The following is a 22,492-nucleotide window of genomic DNA, read 5'->3' as shown; positions in this document are numbered from 1 at the left end:
AGATCTAAGACTCATGGAGATCCTGGGGAAGAGGTCCTTAGGAGTCTTGATGTTGTGTTTGAAAAAATGTAGAGCACTGAGAGCTTGAGCCTTGGCCAGAGGAACACCCTGAATGGAAAACAACGATGACCACCAAAGGTTCTGTTGGTTTAAAGAAAGCTCATCCCGAAACCCATCACCATCCCAACGAAGCTAAGGCTTAATAGCTTCCCAGGCTTTCCATATGCTTTTGATAACAAAAGAGCCCTGGATATGAATAGGTTCACGCATAATGAGAAGGGTATGAAGACCAATCCCCTTCCACGTAGGCCTGTGAATAGGAAAACCATAAGAGATACAATGTGGAACCAACACTTTCCAGGCTTCATCACTAGTGAGAGCACGAATAATCCACTTAGCACAAAGAGGAAGCCCTTGCTTCTGTGTGGAAAGAAGGCCAAGACCTCCAGACTCTTTGGGGAGACAACAAAAATTCCAGGCAACCCTGTGAAAACCATGATGATCAGACCTAGAAGCCCAAAGAAAATCATGAAGCAAACACTCCAGCTTGAGGTAGGAAGCTTTGGAAGGAGCCCAACAAGAAGAGTAATACACATGAGTAGGCACCAACACTTTAGAGAAAATTTGGAATTTCCCCGCAAGAGAAAGGGGTTTAGTAATCCAATAATCAAGCATTTTCCCAACTTTCATGAGTACAACATTCCACAATTCCACCAGAGAAGCTTGAAAGGCAAAGGAGATGCCTAGAAAGAAGAAGATCTCCTTGTGGGTAACCCATTTCCACCTGAATTGAGTAAGCCAGGACAATGCCGGAAGGAAGGATTGCCTATAACATAGTATCTTGTGCCATTGAATAGCGGAACCAAAAACTTGACAAAAAGTGTCCAAGCATTGCAAGACATTATTGATATTTTCCTTGTCCTCCAGGAGAGTGAGAACCGAGTCATCAACAAAGTTGCCATTGACAAGCTGAGAAGGAGACTCATGCAAGGAAATCCCACAAACCAAACTAGTAGCAACAGAGTGGGAAAGTAAGTAACCAAACCATTCAACATCAAGAACATACAAAGTTAGGGCCAAAGGGCAACCTTGTTGGATAGATCAAAAAATCCCAGAGGCTTTAGATTGAGAATTATTAATGGTAATACAAGCATTGGCATTGGTCTACCTCACAATAGGTCTGTGGTAATCATGCCCAAAGCCTTACTTAGGAATAGTTTATTCAATCTAAGGATTACTTCTCCCACCATGAGGTGCATTCAATTTGTAAACCCAGGGACATATACTTGAAATGGTTGGCATGATATGTGCACTAGGTTCCTTGAAGAGTCATTATGCTTATGTTGTAGGAAAGTAAAATGCATCTAAAGAACCTACACTAGTGCTGCAGGAAAGTAACACACTTAACTCCTTATTGAAATGAATGTTGGAAATGCAACTCTATGCTAACCTATATTTCAACCCAAACCATCCACTATAATTGCTCTTGCAGATGCTATAGGAACATTCACAAAGTACAATGTTGTAGGAAGAAACTGTAACTTCTATCTGAAATACTGGAAATGCTGGAAGTAAATCTACACTACTCTAATCTAATCCACCTCCCAAGTGGGCCCCCTTGGTTGGCTTCTACTAATCTACTAACATAGAATGTAAACCAATAATTACTTCATTATATTTCAAAAACTCCTTACATAAGAACAATACATAAAATTGCAGATAACTCGCTACAAGATACAACAATGTTTTTTCATAAACTTTTTCCAACGTTTTTAAACTATCAATCCAATCCCTATAAATAGAGGATTGATACTTATTCTAAAACAAAAAAGAAAAAAATTGACTAAAGATCTGCCAGAGAAGAAGAAGGAAATATAACAACCCGCAAAATAAGCAATAAGGTTTGGGTGACCAATTCAACATAATCAGAGGGAATATAACAACACTTCATCCCTACATTCCTGGAATAATGGCTCCTCCCTTGTAGTACTCATGTCTTCTAGTGCCATAATGATTCCTCCGCCCCAACTGGGCCTTGACGCTTCTTCTCGAATGCTGTCGACCACTCTCCAACTTCTTCCTTTCCTAGCAAGTTAGTTGCGATACAGAAATATTTACACAAATAAGCATAGTCAAACTAAATCTAGATATTAGAAAACACATTTTGATGGTTATATGAAATAATGCATTATATGTATAATATTGGCAAAATATGACATAACTATCTACCCATGGTTTAATAGTTCTATCTGGACTTTATCATAAGTTCAACTAGTTATGAGTTCACAAATATCCTAACAGTACTAAAAACTGAGTATTAACAATAAAATAAAATAAAATAGAGGCAATAATTGGCCTCATCAAGCATCACCAAAAAGTATTTCCACAAATTGAAGAAAATTAGGGTCGAAACCCAAAGCCTGGAGCATAGCAAAATGAAGTGTCATTCAATTCGATCATAAGCTTTGGCAAAATCAATCTTTAATAACATAGTTTGTTGATTGGACTTACGAGCCCACTCCATGTCTTCCCAAACAACAATGATGTTGTCAAGAATATACCAGGACTTGATGAAACTGGTTTGTTTTGGGTGTACAATTAAGGGAAGAAGATGTTGAATCTTGAGAGATAAAGCCTTATCAATGATCTTGTATGAAACATTAAGCAAGGTGATGGGTCACCAACTTTAGGTATAAATTTAATGTTTCCTTTGTTAATGATGGCTCCTAGACTCTTAGTATGGTAGGCTTCAAGATATACTTTATGTAGGTTTGGACCAATAGACTCTCAAAGGTGTTTATAAAATTCATAAGGGAACCCATCACACCCAGGGGATTTGTCATCTGTCATAGAAAAGACAACCTCCTTGAGGTCCTTGATGGTGAGAAGTTGTTCACAGAAAACTCGTTGCTCAACTGCTAGGTGGTTTGTAGTAACATAAATACACTTTCTTAGAGCTTCCTCTCGAGCAACTGAATTTTCCTGCAAAGAAAAAACATTTTCATAATGATGAACAAAGGCATGCAAAATGTGAGGGAGATTGGAAAGAATAGCATTGCCCTATTTAATCTTCTTAATCCAAAAGTTGGTATGACAGGTTCTAAGAGCCTGGAAAAATTCTTTAAAATCTTTATCGCCAACCTCCAACCAATGGAGTTGAGCCTTGATTTGGGCACCTTAAGCAACATACTTATTAACAATATGTTTCTCATGGAGAAGCTTGGCAAGATGGCCTTGCAAATCAGAATCAAATGGGTTAAGGGTAAGATCTTCAGAAGCCTTCCTAAGAACCTTGGTATTAGCTTCATAAGATCTTTTTTTGAAACAGCCAATTGTTGCACATAGATGTGAAGAAACCTAGCGGTTTTGGTAACAACATCATTCTACCATTGAATCTAGCCTGTTTGGGAATGACAACATGACTCAAAATTCCAGACACGTAGGATGTGAGCAATAGTGGAAGCATGCATCAAGAATGACGTGTTGAGGAAAAATTATGTTATGACAGCTTGTTGGACAACTTTTTGCCAAGAAATGGTAAAATAAATGGGATAGTTGTCTGATAACATCACATCCAATAGAGGAATGACAGGTAACTCTTGATCTTTAGAAAAGGAGAAAATAGATTGTGCAGTAATCATAGCATGATTGAGATGTTTTAAAATGTAGTCAGAGCTAGCTCAAAAATTAGACCAAGTGTGCTAGACCCCACTCTACTGGTGGAGGTTAGCATTGGGATAAAAAAGGCCTAGTTTATTGCACATATAATACCATGCTTCCTTTTCCTCAACTGTCCAGTGAAAGGGAAAAATACCTTCCTTGTTAGAAGCCAACTCAACCATATTAAAATCGCCGCACATAACCCAAGTAGTTGGTGACAAGTTGTCAGCCATCCAACACCAAAGTTGAGATCTTTCCACAACATCATTGGGAGCATAAACATTAACTATACCAAAGGAATGATTATTGATAGAAAGAAAAATCCAAACAATTCTATGCATGGGATTAGAACCATGCAAAATAATAGCATAATGAAGACGAGGTGATAGGAGAGTAACTAAACCACCTCTACCAGTTTCATGCTAAGAAGAAAACATAGTGTCATTTGGCCAAATGATGCAACATGCAGAAGAAAGCATGAAAACATAAATTTTAACTTCTTGCATACAAAGAAAATCTAAATTACCAAGTCTATGACAGGTAGCCTAGACATAGTACTTTCTAGAGAGGTTTGTAAGACCTCATACATTCCATGATAAAAATTCGTGAAAACTCTTCCATATCTTCCTTGTCCTCAAGGGAGGAGTAGCTATTTTGAAAAAAAGTAGAAACTGGGGTGAAACTAGAGGGAAACCCTCTAGGAATGATGACCCATAGCTTTTCATTTGGTTTCTCAGCATGTCTAGGAGGATTGTGAGAACGTTGCACATTCTGAGCCTCAATGGAGGATGTAACAAGCAGATTACGAACCACTATAGGAGAGGTAGCCCTTGTAGCTACCTTGTTCCCCTGTGAAATAATAGGGTGTGAATCCTATGAAACAACATGAATTGACTCTAGTGAAACTATCATTGACCCTACAATGGATGAGGTTTGTGGTCCATTTTGAATAGGAGGGGAGTGGAAGTTGAAGCAACATTCGACCATTTGGGGGCTGAGAAAGCCTTTCCCTTGCACCCAATAGTGGTCCATTCCTCTTTTTGTTTTCCTTCCGCTAGCTTAACAAGAGCATCCTTGGGTGGGGGTTTAACCCTAAGCACTGCCAAAGGGAATTTCTTGATCTTGTGTTCAGTCGACTGACACCTATAATAGGTGTTGGGTAGGTTCAAATAAAGAACCTTCTGAGAGAAGGTGTGGGAACCAACTTGAATCTCAAAAGAATCCTTGCGATCCTTGGAGAGATCAACCTCAATGCAAATGCATTTTTTACGAAAAACATTGAAAATATTCTCATGTTCCTTGGCAATAAATTTTCCAAGAATGTTGGCAATGGACTCAATAAGAGGCCAGCATGGCAAGGGAGGACCAGGAAACTCAACCTAAATAGGAACCCTAAGCTTTTTTTCATCAGAGACTATAAAGTCTCATGACTGTCTTTGGAACACAAGCAAGGAGGAACAAACCAACCAAGGGCCATTGCCAAAAACTACATTAGCCTGGGATGGGTTAGTAAAGTAGAATAAAACAAAACCTTTGGTAAGGTTTTGCACAACTTCAAGGCAGACTCCATAAGGAGTCTAGCTCTTGGTAACCCATTCTCTAAGCATGGCTTCATGAGGAGTCCTACCCACAAAATAACCTATCAATGTATGTTGTTCTAACCATTCACATGCATCGTCAAATTCTTGTAAAGGAAGGATAATATTAGAATTACCTCATGAAAGACCTTTGGGATGAACTTGCGAGGACGTTTGTTCAATGGAGGCGCCATGGCTATCCAAAGTAGCAACATGAACACTAGTATCAACTATTGGATCACTATTGGCCAGGGCCATTATAAACTAGCTCTAAAAAGCTCTTGCACTAAATGTGGTATGACAGATAGAGATGACAAAAGGAGAGCTTAGATAGAGCCGTACACAATAGACACATGAAACCCTAGTAGAGCGAAAGATCCCTCATTCAATAAAAGTGGGCTATTTTAACTTTATAATGCATTATTTTAGTATTTAATCTTATTTAAGAGAATAAGTTAATATGAATGTGAACCTAATGTTTATATTAGATAGGTTATGCATGTTTTAATAATTTGTGTTAATTCTTACATGTTTATTTTTTTTTACATCTTGGATTAAATGGTAAATGGTAAGTGCAATTATGTTCTTTGGGTAGATTGCAACTACAATCTCTTCAACAAAATTTTAATACATCTTAAGGAATTATGAATCCATTAGCTTACAATCCTTAATATTCAAACTAAATGTCTAGGGTTGTATATTTAATGATAATTTCTAGGACATTAACAATTATAAAACATCATAAAGGCATCATAGTGTAAGGTGGTAAAAGGTGAACTAATATCCATAAGTCCATGCATGGAAATAAGGAATCTAATTCATGATAATCCCCATTTCATTGGAAGGAACATGATCAACTAAACTCAAGATTACTCAAGCACTAAATGGATTCAGTGATCATTCGCTATATGGGGACTATGAATCTATAGTTATAATTGAAAAATGCAAGATATAAGGCCAATGAGAGTGAAAAGGTCATTTTTTACATGTACAATGTCATTGAAAACTCGATGACAAATCCAATTAAGTAGATATGACAACATAGATTATCACTAACTTGTTTGAACCTTGGGCTAAGTAGGGGGACCAAGGCACCCTACTCCACCTAGTCCTAATACTTTTATATTTGATAAATTGTGAACTATTGCTCTCCTCTTGATTTGATTATGTATATTTCAACATGTATGCCACCTATACCTACACATAGAAAACAAAGGAAGTGATGTGTAGAAAGGGGTTTGCTTAAGCCAAATCCTAGCTTAGGAATTAATGTTGACTTAAGAATAATTTAAATGTAGTTGAGAGTGTGTTGAAGTATGATAGAGGCTAGATCTAAAAATAAGAGTGTTTTTACCTTCATAAACCTTCTTGATGTCCAAACATTCATGTAAATGCTAGATGTTGACTTGATATTGATTTTAGGAAAGGAAGATTATGGATGCCTTCACAAATTCATAGATTTACAAATTATTCCTTCTTTTTAATATCTTCAACACTTGATCTCTTGCCTTAGGACTTGAAACATGAAATTATAGAATGGAGCTTGAATTGAACTCACCCATAATTTGTAAACTAAGGGAGAGTGACCTTCTTTTTTACCTCTTCCAACTATTTTAGGGTGTTAAACTTGAAGGATACTATTGTAAGTTTTAAATCCTCACTAAAAAATGTGTCCATTAAGAAATTTCAATTTGTGGGCCTATTCATCAAAGACCATGACACCCAAGTGTTACACTTCATCCAATGTCATCCCAAATAGGGACCAAAGGTCCTAATTAAAGAGAAGATATTGGAATTACATGTAGACTGGGTTGGATAAAGCATGTTGAGCATGAAAGATAAGGAGTGGTAAAATAGGACCTAAGTGAGCAATAAATTACATATGGATGCAATTTTCCAATGGTACATTTAACCCACAATTTAGTGGTGGTATGAACCTATTTTGTACCCTCAGAAAAGTAGATCAAAAAGTAGGAAACTTATTGGAAAGATTGCATGTGTTGTCATTGATGTCAACATATCTATTGGAAAATTTAGTGACTATTGTAGTATGCTCAAAGGTTTGATGAAGATCAATAATTGAAGACAAGCAGTCATACATGTTAGGAAGAGTCTTAACTTGGTGTATGTCAAGTCATAGATGTGTGTGTGCACCCAAATGGTGTACAAAAAAGTGGGCACCACAAAAAAGAATACAAAAATTTCATTAACCCGATTGGGTTATGAATAACCCAATCAAGTTATTTCAAATTTGAAAAAATGGCTAGGCTTGGTTATGAAGCCTTGCCAAAATATCGAAGAAAACAAAACCTAGTTGGTTTCCAAGGCTAGAAATGTCTTCAACACCCAATTGGGTTATGGAGAAGATTAATCATAATCTTACTTCAAAACCTGATCGAGTTTTGAAGAAGTAAAATAGGCTCTACTCTAGAAGCCATAACTTTTACATTCAGAGTCCTGTTGACTCTATTCAAAATGCGTTGGAAAGCTATTGAAAAGATCTATAACATAATAGAACTAAAATAATCATAGGACATCAAGATTTTATTTTAGATCTATTTGAATTGAATTTAGTCTAAGAAAGACAATTATTGTTTCCGAAACATGGAACATATAAATAGATAAGAGTGCTATCACATTTTCCCTCTTTCTCTCACTTCTATCTCTCTCTCTCTCATACACACACACAAACTCATTTACTTACCAAATCCTAATATCTATCTCTCACTAACTCATAACCTCTCTCATTCTCTCACTAACTCCTAATGTTTCTCTATCTAACTCATAATCCTTAACCTCTCTCTCTCTAACTAATCGCTACCACCTCTCTCTAAATAACCCCCCCTCTCTCTCTCACACACACACATACACAAAAAGTCCTAAGATCTCTCCCTCTCTACATCCTATACCCTACTCTCTCTCTCTCTCTCTCTCTCTCTCTCTCTCTCTCTCTCTATCCCTATTGTAGGAGTTGATGAAATCCAACTCCACAGCTCGCCAAGATCACCTACATGCAAAATGACCTATCAAAGGGAAACCAAGAAGGAAGAGGTGGATCTTGGGAAAACCCTAAATAGACATGAGAGAGAACATATTGCAAAACAATGAAATTGTATTTACAATGGAATGAGATAAGAAAATACAAAGAGAGAGCCCGAATATAAAGGCCTCATGGAAGCTTGTAGAACAAGCTAAAAAGTGGTAGAAGATAAGGTGACAACTAAGCACACTTCCACAAAAAGATGGAACATGCTAGAAGGGAACAAACTCCCATGTTGTCAACAACTCATCACTACATGCATTAAATACTAAATATTAAATAAATGCATTAACCTAAGTAAGCTTAGGTAAATAAATAAATAATTAATAATTAATTAATTATTTACTCTAACACCTCCCTTAAGCACAACTTAGGGGAATGCCTTAAGCTCACAAAACTAAGATGAAAATGCAGAATGGGTCCCAACAACAAGGCCATGTTAGGTACCCATGTACAATGCAAAGAGATGTAACCTCTGAAAATGGGGAAAGAGAGAAAACCACATGGGAAAAATCCTCCCCCAAAAAGAGGTAAGAAACTAGTGAAGAACTAAAGAAGCCTCCAACTAGGGGAATGTCCCCATAAAATAGGAACAAGGAGAGATCATGAAGAGCATCACTGAAGCAAGAAGAAGCCACAAAGTCTTCCATTAGAAAGAAACTACTGATTTGAAGAACCTCCATGGAAGAAGAAGGCACGAACCAAGCATGTCTATATGGTAGATGATCCATCTCACCGAAATGCATAGGTAGCCAACCACTACAATCGCCTTGTATATAGGATCAAACACTAAATACATAGTTCACACTATCGAACCATCAAACCAAGGATGTATTAGAACAACAATATAACCCCCCCTTAATGCAGATAGGGTGAGATGACAAACAACTAAGAAGGTGGGCCAAAATCCTTTGTAGACAAGACCAAGAGCGACTAGAGAGGAAGAGGTACAAACACCTATAAAGACACGGTCACACCGACGTTGCATGGGGCTAATGTCCTAAAAAGAACACTCACTTGACAAAGGGAGAAGGCCTAAAACAACAAATAACTATCCCCTCCATGGTGCTTTATAAAAATAGTGCAAGTACAACTATCTCAAAAAACAACGTTCATGAACCTAAAATGCAAAAGTGACACTTTATCTCAATGCGTATACATAAAAGTGCTTACAAATGATGTCTACAATGATCAAAATAAGAAAAAAGATGACACAAAAGATAGGACAATCCAAAACAAAAGAAACCATGCTAGGAAAATGATCCTCAGACCTAAAACACCTAAGATATCCACCATAAAGCAAAAATGCCAAAAACATGATAGAAAGAGCATGGGCTAGAATCTAAGGAAAAAAACTACATATTTGAAAAGGTGACAAAACCAGCTTTCCAAAAATATAATGTTTTCAAAAAACTGACATGGGACACAAAAGATATGCATGCTAGAGTCAAAAACACAACTTTGGACTTCAACTAGAAAAATGGTCAAAAAAATTGCATCAAAACCTAAAAATACTTGCACCAATATCTCCGTCTTAGAACTAGCTTTTCGGGGCTTCTTTTGAATCGAAAAAATACCTCTATATGCTCAAGTTATGGCCAAAAAATTGAAGGTAGGTCAAAAATGACCCTAGAGTGGTGCAAGAGGCTCAAGATGTAGTAACGCCATGATGACATCAATAGACAACTATCTTAAATTTGACGGCCTATGACTCATCAAGGAAAAAAAGGTGCCACATGGTAGATAGGTTGACGTGGCAGGGGCCATGTGGCAAAGTGCTATGTGGTAGCCTGCCACATGTCACACGCTGAATGTGCTAACTATGCCTCAAAAATCCACTGAGGCTATGACTGTGCAGCATTGAATGGGCACTGAGTCTGCAGAGTTCTCCATTCAGCAATTGTAGAAGGGGACACACATCGCTCCCAAAGCAATAGACATAGGAGTGGAGCTAACTGGGAAGTCCATCGGCAGAGTTCAAATAGAGCGACGGAAGTAGGAGGAGCCGCTGACACAAGCGATGGTGGGGTGGTCCACTTGAAAATATTTATTTTTTATTTTTAATTGCCTAGGTGTCCGTACGATCCATATCGAAGCCCTTGAGCTAAATTTTTTTTCCCTCCCGGAGCCCTGTCCCTAAAATCAAATTTTTTTATATGGATCCTAGCTGAAAAGTGCCTTTTGAATCCAATGGCAGCATCCGTTTGGGCCCAAAGTGCTCCGAAAAAATGCTCTTCCCCTAGATTGAAGAAAAAAGCACAAACAAACTAGGGTTTGTGTCTTCAAATCGCGGCTTCAAAAAAGCTTCAATGAAGCAATAGTACGGAGGCTCTGATACCATGTAGGAGTTGATGAAATCCAACTCCATTGCTCACCAAGATCACCTACATGTAAAATGACCTCTCAAAGGGAAACCAAGAAGGAAGAGGTGGAGCTTGGGAAAAAATCCTAAATAGACATGAGAGAGAACATATTGCAAAACAATAAAATTATATTTACAATGGAATGAGATAAGAAAATACAAAGAGAGTCAAAATCTAAAGGCCTCATGGAAGCTTGTAGAACAAGCTAGAAAGTGGTAGAAGATAAGGTGACAACTAAGCACACTTCCATAAAAAAGTGGAACATGCTAGAAGGGAACAAACTCTCATGTTGTCAACAACTCATCACTACATGAATTTAATACTAGATATTAAATAAATACGTTAACCTAAGTAAGCTTAAGTAAATAGAATAAATAATAAATAATTATTTAATTATTTACTCTAACACCTATCTCTATCCTATCCTCTCTTTCTCTAACTCTCCATCCCCTCTCTCTCTACATCCTATCCAAATACTCTCTCTATCTCTCTCTTCATATCCCATACTATCTATCTTCATCCTTTTTCTTCCTATATCCTACATTATCTCTTCATCCACTCATTTTCTCTATTCCTATCTCCATCCCATTTACTCTCTCTCTCTCTCTCTCTCTCTCTCTCTCCTCCATCTCATCTACTCTCTCTTTATATCTCCATCCTATCCTCTCTCTCTCTCTCTACATCTATTTGTTAGAAATTCAAGTCCACCAAGATAACTAAGAGGGGGAGGGGGAGGGGCAGAGGGGTGAATCAATTATATGATCAAATTTTTTTTTATTAACCTTATTAATTCTAAAAAATGTGATCAATATAAACATCAACTGTAATAAGATAACCATACACTATAACACCAGATATCTTAACTAGGGAAACCCTTGATCAAAGGGAAAGCACCAATGAGGATGGTACCCATAAAATGATGTACTAATATAAATTCCCATGTTGTCAACAACTCATCACTACATGAATTTAATACTAGATATTAAATAAATACGTTAACCTAAGTAAGCTTAAGTAAATAGAATAAATAATAAATAATTATTAATTATTTACTCTAACACCTATCTCTATCCTATCCTCTCTTTCTCTAACTCTCCATCCCCTCTCTCTCTACATCCTATCCAAATACTCTCTCTATCTATCTCTTCATATCCCATACTATCTATCTTCATCCTTTTTCTTCCTATATCCTACATTATCTCTTCATCCACTCATTTTCTCTATTCCTATCTCCATCCCATTTACTCTCTCTCTCTCTCTCTCTCTCTCTCTCTCTCTCTCCCCTCCATCCCATCTACTCTCTCTTTATATCTCCATCCTATCCTCTCTCTCTCTCTCTCTCTCTCTCTCTACATCTATTTGTTAGAAATTCAAGTCCACCAAGATAACTAAGAGGGGGAGGGGGAGGGGCAGAGGGGTGAATCAATTATATGATCAATTTTTTTTTTATTAACCTTATTAATTCTAAAAAATGTGATCAATATAAACATCAACTATAATAAGATAACCATACACTATAACACCAGATATCTTAACTAGGGAAACCCTTGATCAAAGGGAAAGCACCAATGAGGATGGTACCCATAAAATGATGTACTAATATACAAGTTCCTTGCAAGAGGATGGACCCAGTCATGAGTTAATGAAATACATTCAATACATATTAGTCCTTATTAAGTAATTTTGAATCTGTGTAAGGAGATTCCAACCCTTTTAGCAGTTGTACAAACACTATTTGGAGTTGTAGAAGGAAAAAGGACCCACTATCCAAACAACTTCAGGGGCAAGAGCACTGAACTCACTGTCCAACTGATCTTTGTATTATCCCTTGCAAAATAATACCAAATACAATTGATCTTAGTAACTCATACTCTTTCTCCTTCCTCTTACCGTGCCTCTTCTGTAGTAGATACTTTTCAAATCTCAATACCAGATCTACTTACTCACATCACATAACAAATCCCTTAGATCTCTTACTCACATTATACTTCACATATCATTTTACAAAAAATACATATATTACAACCAAGGAAATAAACCTTCCTCTATACCAAGTCCTAGATTACATTATTGAGTTAGCCTTGAGCCTCTCTAAATTTATAATTACAATATAGGACCTGATTTATACATTTTACATCACATTTTCATAATTATCAAAACTGCCAACTCATTGTCTTCTCAATTTCTCCACACATGAAAATTTTGACTTAGCACAATAAACTGCACCATCTTCACCATGTCTTCTACCTTTATCTATCTACACTTATCGAAAATCTATCTTTGTTAGGAGATATAATCCTAATATCACAAACTTCTTGTTAGGAACTCTACCAGAACACAGTTTTCAATAAATCATGAATAACTGTCACCATTCTTTGACTTTCCACATGCACTCATAATCAATTCAATAGGAAACTCTGTAGAACACGTCCCCAACTTCTCATAAGCTTATCTGCCACCTTATAACTACACAACCTCAATATTTTTCTACTACTCTACCAATCTTCTCAAGATCACCAATATGTTGACATCAATGACAACACAATCGTGAATGCAACATGTAACCATTTTAACAATCTCTCAAGTGCTCCAAAAATGCTGGGATATTCCCCCCATAGGAATATCATCAACATTCATGTTAAAAATCTTCCCCTTTAGCATTGATGGCAACATAGATGAAAAAAATCTAAGTTCCATGAATACCAAATACAACTCTACCGTTGCTACTGCTCTCATATTTTCAAATCCTCTTCATCAATCAAATCTTGTAGTCAATGCATCTCCCCCATTGACATATATCTTCCTCATTTGTATACATCATCTCCCCTATATAGTTCATTCTCTCCCTCATTCATAGGATTTCATTCTCTCTCCCATTCACAAGAGATGTTTTTCATGTATTCTATCCCCCATTGACATCAATGATAAAGGCATCATTATGTCAATTCGATGCTTAGTATCTTCAATTAGCTCATAGAGGAAGCATCAAACATTCAGTCTAGATAATAAAGTAGTGCTTTATTACCACTGGACTAATGTAATCTCTGCATCATCTACTCTGAAGTAGGCAGGGACATAACCCCAAGCATACCTATCAAATACTAAAATGTATCCTTAGGTTAAGGATTTCTAAAATTTTAAGCAATCTTCTCTTTTGTGTTTACACAATCCAATCTGATTTCCTTCTCTACAACTTTCTCTCTCTTAATAGACATGTACTTTCTCTTCAAGTATAACACAAGATTCTTTGACATACTCAATGTACTTGTGTTATCATAATGAATGATAAGAGTTTTTGAAAACTCTATCCCAACATTTTTTAATATTTGCTTCATCCAAATTATTTGATTGCAAGTATTTTCTGGTGCAACATACTTTGCTTTTGCACTACTTTGTGAAATACTGCCATGTTTCTTACTCAACCAAGAAACCAATTGTCCTCTAAGAAAAAATACTCCACCACTTGTACTCTTTTTGTCATCCACACTGCCTACTCAATTCGCATTAATGAACACACATAAAGTAAAGTCATTTGATCCATCATACTATAGTCCAAAATTAGGTGTACCCTTCAAATATTTGAAAATTATTTTTACTATTGCATAGTGTGATTCCTTAGGATTAGCTTGAAATCTTGCTACTATTCCATCTACATTAGCTATAGTAGGTCTTGTGTGTGTCAAATACTATAGACCTTTAATCATAGATCTATACTTCTTTTTCTCAACTATAGGTGTCTCATCTTTTCTAGATAACTTGTGACCAGTTACCATAGGTGTACCAACAAGATTACAACTCTTTAAACCAAATATTTTCAACAAGTCTTTCAAATTTTTGGTTTGATAAATAAAAATACCTATATCATTTTGCACAATCTATAAACACAAGAAATATTTCATCTCATCAATAATGCTCATCTCAAACTCTTTCTTCATATTTTTAATGCCCCACCTAGAGATCCTTGGAACACAAGGATAAAACATGCACTAAATAATATTTTTCTTAAGATAAGTTACTTAACAATGACATAAAGTAACCAAGTGAAAGAATGAAACATCTAAACAAGGGAATAAGAATAGGAAACATGGCTAAACTCACAATTCTTACAAACACTTCCAAAGATCCCCAAGCATTAAACCATAACTTACGAACCAAAGATCACACGAATAATGAGAATATACTAAGGGGATGTTCTTTTTCAAACCCAAAGTAAAAGTTCCTAGCATGGTTAGACATACAAGTCCATTTCCACTAATCATATCATAATCAAGAATTGCAATTAGAGACCAACAATGGTCATGCACAAGACGAGGGCTCAAAGTTACAACCACTCATCTACTATACACCATGCTGAAAGACAAATGTTGAATCTTGAAATTGGCTAATTATGAAATCTTGAAGCCCTAAAATCTAACTAAGTTTGAATTCCAGAAGCCTTGAATTTTCTAGAATCTTTATCTTAACTTGGAGAGGTCTAGAACCTATCTCCAATGAATCATCACATATATTAAAATATATCTTAAGCACAAGGAATTAAATATACACCAACTTATACTTGAATGATATATTTTATTCACCTTATAGTTGATCTATTTTAATATGGGAAGCTATAGGACCCAAAAGGGTAATCAAAACCATATTTCACATCTCCTCGAAGTGTGTGCAAACACTCACTATTTTTCATGTGAGAAAGAAACTAAGATGTTTGTGCGAGAATGATATATTTTATTCACCTTATAACTGATCTATTTTAATATGGGAAGCTATAGAACCCAAAAGGGTACTCAAAACCATATTTCACATCTTCTCAAAGTGTGTGCAAATGCTCACTATTTTCCATGTGAGAAAAAAACCAAGATGTTCATGCAAATCAAGATTTTCTCTGGTTCAAATTTTCCCAATAAGCCATGGGAGTTTCCCCATTAGATGTGCATGAGACTTTCTTTTGTTGCACAAGGAAGTACACACTCATGAGAGATAATGCATGCTCACCCGAGAGAATACATACTTGTATGAGAGATTGCTCTTCCCACATGATAGAAGCTAATAACACATCAATAAGGCAAGAAGATAATGTGTAACAACATTAAACCTCCACACCAGGGAGTACCAAATCCACATAATTATTGGAATGATCACTCGAGAGCATGGAAGTAGTTCTAAGAAATTGAATGGAGCTAAAATACATATTGCAATAATAACATACATCCATCTAGTCCACAAAATGAGCATAAGCAACATCATAGTGAAATGAATCTCAGATTGGCCTAACCATACCCCTAAGCATGAATCTCAAATTTCCAACAAGATAGTTTGAGTTGTCTTATGAGATTTTTCTTACCAAAATTATCGTTTAACATCATAAAACACAAGTACATCCAATCATGCTAATCTACCAATAACATCATTAATCCAAAGTAGTGGTAAGAAACATCGTCAAATCAATAAGCTAAAATCATCATGATAAAGGAATGAATCAAGTAGCATACTAATCATCATCTAAACATGATATCAAATGCATTCAAAGAAAAGCATAAATCAAAAAAGAATTTACTCTCTAGAGATACACCAAAGTACTAAGTGAATATCAGGCATACACCCACACGTGCTATGCTCATGGGGATAATGACCCAACCATAATCACATAAGACAATCACCCAAGGCTAACACACACGTCAATCAAGAACATGATACCAACATCTATATGATCATGAGACAATGCAGTGCATTAGGCCACTAGTCAAAAAATCTATAGGATAACTATGTAGGAATTCTAATGGAGTGTAAGTCACTTGGCATTGGAAAGCCCAAGCTAAACATTGTGCAAAAACTCTCCCTCGGGAGGCCATCACACTGTGTCCTCGATAAACCTGTATAGACATCTGCCCTCAAAAAACCTATATAGGATCATACCCTTGGATCAACCTATACAAGTATTCTCTTATCTTATATTAGGTTTATTACCCATTGATTCATTTAGTTATCACTTATTAGAAACTCCTTCACGTTTACCTTGTTGGAGATGTTACCAAGGGTAATGAGAGAAGCCACTCCAAACATCTACCTTGCATACCCATGCTCATCACAAGATGAGTGCCCAAACAAAATGCATATTTCCAACCCAACTCCCAAATGAAAAATCCCTCAACTGGCCTATATCTAGGAGTTCGGGTCTCGAAACAACCAGTCAAACACACGTGTATGTGCTCATGTGTGGGCACAACTAACTACATGAAATTATCAATAAAACCAATGCAAGGGTTAGATATGATAATTGCAACAAAAGAAACAAGTATAACAATCTCACAACTGACATATACCTAGGAGTATGGATTCTACACCAGTCTGAATAAGGAAACAAGCACCAAACATCATTAACTCACTCCACCAACTTAAATATAGAAGTATGAATTCTTCAAAAATCCCAAAGCAAGCAGAATACATCTATGGATGAATTGGAATCCTCATAGATAATCTAAATCCATGACCAACATTAGTGCCAAGAAACACCCAAGAAAATTAGGTGGCACATAAAATGAGGTGAAGTAAAAAAAGCCCAAAATTCAGCATTGACAAAAATCAAAAATCAAAACCTCTTTTACAATCAGGTATAAAAACCCCAAATATCAAATAAAATTTGGGTTTAGTGTCTGTATGTGAAAATGACCAGCATAACAGTCTAAAAACCCAAAACGCTAAGTCAAGAGGTAATCATTTACTCATACCTGCCCAACTGGGTAGAGCTAACATACATGAATGGAGGGGAACACTAATTCTTTGCCTCATTGAAAAATACTATCTAAAATAGACTCTGAATTGAAGGTGAAACATAAAAATGGGAGAACCCTACCTAGCAGTGCAAAGGGGAAATACAGGAATGCTTGCAATCAAATAATCACTTCGCTAAAGTTGCCAAATGTCTTAGAAAATCAAGGTCTCTTCAAGCCGGACCCAATGAGATCAACCTCGCACCGATCCCATCCCTACAACTCCCACATGGAGGAAAACAATAATTCCTCCTTAAGAGGATTTTGGGATTTTACTCTCAAAATCAAGTTTTAACAATGAGAAGGGAGAAATAACTCACTTTTTGGGATATATATTCACTTGAAAAGTGAAATATTAAAATAGGAAAATAACTGACTCACTTAATTAAATCTCTTTTTTTTTAGCCCAAAAAAAAATGGGCAATTCCAATTAAGTGGAATTCAACTACAACAAAACTGTTGGTAATTAAAATAAATTAAATCAATTAAATAAAATCCCTCTAAGCCATTAAATCATTAATTTTTCCTTTTCCACAACAACCATGGAATCCTAAATGCATAGAGACATTCACAGGTCTAGACACATATACATAATGAATCTAGATTTACCAATTACCAGAGGGTCGAAATAATAATAAAGATACATCTCCCATTCAGGGACGATATTGACTCAACATGAAAGGTTTGATCACTAACTCCATTTGCCATTATCAGGGATATAAGTCTTGCACAATAAATAAACAAAATCAAGTATAGATGCACAATAGTAATAGACAAAGCAACATTTATGTGAAATCACATATTTAAAGCATCTAATTAAATTCATTTAAATAATCATTTAAATAACCCATTTGCATAAATTATGAAAATAAACAAGGTAAATTTTTGTAGCACATAATTTTGTAAATCTAATATGGATATATCACTTTCTTAGTTATTTAAGCATTTAATAATGGAAGTAATAGCAATTACCCAATAATTATAAATGACACTATAAACATATAAGTCAACATGGTCAAATACATGAGTAACCACTGCTACAGGAACCTAGTCAAGTGTAGTAGAATAATAATACACAGTGCAACCATTATTCACACACTAGTACATTTGGGCCCAAATTGTGATGGAAGTCCATTGCAATTGTGATGTCTAGCCATTGCTTGACCAATAGTAGTACAAATTGGCCCTTGTTGGATGGGCGTTAGAATTTTGCTGTCACAAATTATGACAAAAAGCTTTGGAAAAGAGAGAGGTAAAGAGTACCTCTTCACTCTAGTGTAATTTGGATGGCCAACCATCACAATTATGAAAACTGAAATTTTCAGTTTGTAGTCTCACTTGCAACAAATTTTCTATAGGCTCGACAAACATTTGTTAGATTAGACATCACAATGACATCAATAATGCTATTCAAGTGACGACCATCCAGTGAATGTCACCGTTGCAAGTGCGATGGTGTGTGATGACAATGTTGTGAGAGAAATGACTTTCTATTGGGCAAGATGTTGTAATTGCGATGGCTCAGTGCATTATACAAAAAAAATTGGTAGTTCTAATATTATATTGTGTTTCTTGCCATGGTAGAGAACTCCAGAGGCGTAGGCATCTAGACACACCCTAAATCTCATTCTGACCCATGGGCCAAAGAAAAAGTCTTGAATCAACATTTTAATATCTTTTAAAGCATGATTGAAGTCATTGAAACAATATGGATCATATCGGAGATTCAAACAATGCCTAACAAAATTACATCAAAATTTAAAAAGGAAAGTGTGACTTAAGTCTTAAGCAAAATAAGGCTACATTGGTGCAAAGATCACATCATTTGGATCACATTATCTACCACTTGAACATACAAGATTGCTTAAATAAGTCCAAACATAACTTTTGTATTTTTTTTTTGAATTAAACAATAGATATTAAATACATAGATCAAATCTTAAACAACATGACTCTAGTTTCTTTGCTTCATTCAACTTGGGAACAACCTAAATGACAAAGATAAGTACAAGTTATAGGCTAGAGAGCACAAACAACTCCAATTTTATAAAATGCTAAATAGAAAGGGGAAGAAAATTCAGCTTCATAAAATCTTCCTGGATTATGTAATCATGCTCTACATAGATGGCTGCCATACTAACTTCTATACAAATGTTATGAACATTTGCTCCATTGAATCCCTAATAAAAGTTAAAATAATCTCAGCTATATAGTAATTGATCAAACAACAATTACCAACTACAGAACATACCAGTGTAGTATAGGATAAAAACTCAAATATTTTGGACAAATTTCAAATTATTAAAGAAACATAACAAGACCTTGACAAGCTTTACAACAACTTCATAATCTATGTCTCCGTATTTTTCAATCCCTACAACATGTATTTTTAGTACTTCCATTCTTCCTTGTTCATTGGAAGTGGAATCTCAATCTTTCTATCTAAACGACTAGGTCTAAGCAGGGTTGGGTCTAGAACATCAGGATGATTTGTTGCCATGATCATTCTTACCTACATTTAATATTAAAATTAATAAGATTTTTAGCTCACAATGAAAACTACACTACCTTGAAGAATCTTAAATAAGTTAAATAACATAGTTTCTTGTTTAATGCAGTTGATTGATAATTATAGTAGCTTGAGCATCTTAAAAAACAATACCTTTCCTAATTGATCAAAACCATCTAGTTGGTTAAGAAATTAAGTTCTCTAAATTTCTTAATCAATACTTGTTCCTTCACTAAGATGATGTCCATTGATTGCATCAATTTCATCCATAAATTTGATGTGATGAGCTAACAACTCAACATATGCAATTTTTTGAAATAAAAAATAATCTATTATTATATTTAAACAAAAGATTAGCATTTGTAATTGTATTAACAAACAACAAAAAATAGTCTTTTGATGTTCAAACAAATAAGAAGTCATACCTTGTGACCTTGTGCATAACCAAACATTTCCCTGATCAACCTTGCACTTTTTCCAATATATTTATCTATTATAGCACTTGAAACCACCTAAAAAATAGTATTACAAAAATAAGGCATAAATCAAACCTTAGGTACAAGAAATAAGAAAGTTGGATTGCATAAAAGTAAGATGGATATCAAAAAAGCTAAGCTACAACCTTAAGGAAATTGACATCAATGTTACTAGTAATAAACCTTTCTAATAATGCCTTTCCCATTCTAGGAGGGCCATATAGAAGTACTCCCTGAAATTGGAGGAAAAAGAATCAACCTCTATGAAATATTTCCAACAAGAATAAATAAAACATGCAAGTTGAACTTCACATAAACAAGTAATTACCATGATTAATTTGCAATGTACACAAATTTTACCTTAGGAGGTTTGATTCCAACCCTAAGAAAGAGTTTAGGATTCATTAAAGGAAGTTCAATAGACTTGCTTAGCTCCTTGATTTGATCTACTAACCCTCCTACTGTTGAGTAGCTCACATTGCCAGGATCCTCATGTAGCATGTTATAAACAATAGGGTCCACCTGTATCCAATACACACAAACAAAATGATTATCCTTTTTCATAAAATACCTTCAAAGATTATGATATAATTTGTGCTTATTAACAGCTTACTAATGTGAGATTCAAATGCTAGGTACCTCACAAGGAAGAGCCCTTATTATTGTAAGTGTTGTCATGTCAAGAACAACACATGTTCCTATAGTGAGCTTATCTTTATCTACCTTATTGTGACACCCAACAACATATCTTGGGCCATTGCTAGCTTTCACAATTACTATACAAAGAAAAATTCATAATCCCAAAATTAGAAAAAATAATTTACTTCAATAGTACAAGTATGAATAGTTAAATATTAATTTGCTCAAAATCTAACATCCATTAGAGATAGAATCATAAATTCATAGGTGATACATATATTAGAATGAAAATGAAATAAAGTATTATCCTACCACATCCACATTCCCCTATTGGGAAAATCTGAGAAATGAAAGAATGTTGGAAGGGGATTTTTTGAAGTACCCTAAAAATTATGGGAATAATATTTCAAAATGGAAATTAAAAGGATCCAGGATAAGAGAAAGAGATGAGGATGCATCCAAATTGGGGATAAGAAACTTGGAAAATAAATATGAGCATATTTATTAAATTATATGTTTTCCTCACCTTTCAAACTACATTTATGCATTTGATTGCATGTTGAACATGTAAATATCATATAGAAGAATGTATGATATTGATGCAAAGTAATAAAGAAAAAACTATCTAATGGTCCTTGATTAATTTTCCAACTGTAGCCATGCCAAAACATGTCTTTTTTACAATATTGTATCAATTAGTCACCTTTCCAACAATATTCCTGCATTTGATTGCATGTCAAATATGTAAATATCATGGATACTGAATGTGTGATATTGATATTAAGCAATCAAGGAAAAACTACCTAGTGGACCTTGATTACTTTTCTAATTGTAACCATGTTAAAAAATGTCATATTTTCTGATTGTACCCATGTTAAAACTGTTGACATATCAATTAAGTTTTTTATTAGTGACACACAATTATTTAGATTGTATATAGCTACTAAGATTATTGCACAACTAGCAATGTTTTCCAAGCATTTCAGTTGTCACCGAGTTCTATAGTTGCTATCGAGTCCTTTGGACAAATCCCAATGGTTACCGAGTAGTCACAATTATAGTGAAGATCAACAGTGTAAACTATGCATCTTAGTGTATGCCAAGATTACCAGTGCAAACCAAGCTGTGTAGTGTTCATTGAGTTCATGATTTATGTGATGTGAATCAAGTGTTAACCTAGCTACTTAATGTTAACCAAGTGACTTAGTTTATACTGAGCTTGAGGTGATAGTGTTTATCGAGTCTTGCCAATGTAAACCAAGAGACTCAATTTATATGACAAGTTTCACAGTATCTATCGAGTTATCAGTGTAGACCGAGTTCAAGACTACTTGGAAGTGATCAGTATGGATCGAGCTTCTACGTATACTGAGTGCATGACGATGGAAAGCATTGACAATGGATGCCGAGTATCAAAACCTCATAGAGTTAGTCTTCAGAACCTGAATGTCTTCATTTGGG

The 22,492-nt window shown here is 35.3% G+C and overlaps 1 protein-coding gene across 1 annotated transcript in view; it reads right to left on the bottom strand.

Annotated features, from left to right (window-relative positions):
* Positions 1–1,953: 1,953 nt before the first annotated feature.
* The window catches only part of LOC149553863 (26S proteasome regulatory subunit S10B homolog B-like), a 28,746-nt gene continuing 8,207 nt past the window's right edge, over positions 1,954–22,492 (bottom strand). Inside the window, 10 exon segments of the mRNA XM_089790383.1 lie at positions 1,954–2,085; positions 2,863–2,982; positions 5,375–5,433; positions 19,335–19,397; positions 19,491–19,587; positions 20,070–20,196; positions 20,337–20,428; positions 20,539–20,625; positions 20,753–20,914; positions 21,032–21,168. Coding sequence (XP_089646509.1) covers positions 1,954–2,085; positions 2,863–2,982; positions 5,375–5,433; positions 19,335–19,397; positions 19,491–19,587; positions 20,070–20,196; positions 20,337–20,428; positions 20,539–20,625; positions 20,753–20,914; positions 21,032–21,168 — 1,076 coding nt within the window.

The sequence above is a fragment of the Cupressus sempervirens genome, chromosome 6 (genome assembly GCF_028749045.1).
Source record: "Cupressus sempervirens isolate cs-2001-9-10 chromosome 6, ASM2874904v1, whole genome shotgun sequence".
In the NCBI taxonomy this organism is placed as follows: Eukaryota; Viridiplantae; Streptophyta; class Pinopsida; order Cupressales; family Cupressaceae; genus Cupressus; species Cupressus sempervirens.
The sequence above is the reverse complement of the archived record's forward strand: the minus strand, read 5'-3'. Positions and strand labels throughout refer to the sequence as shown.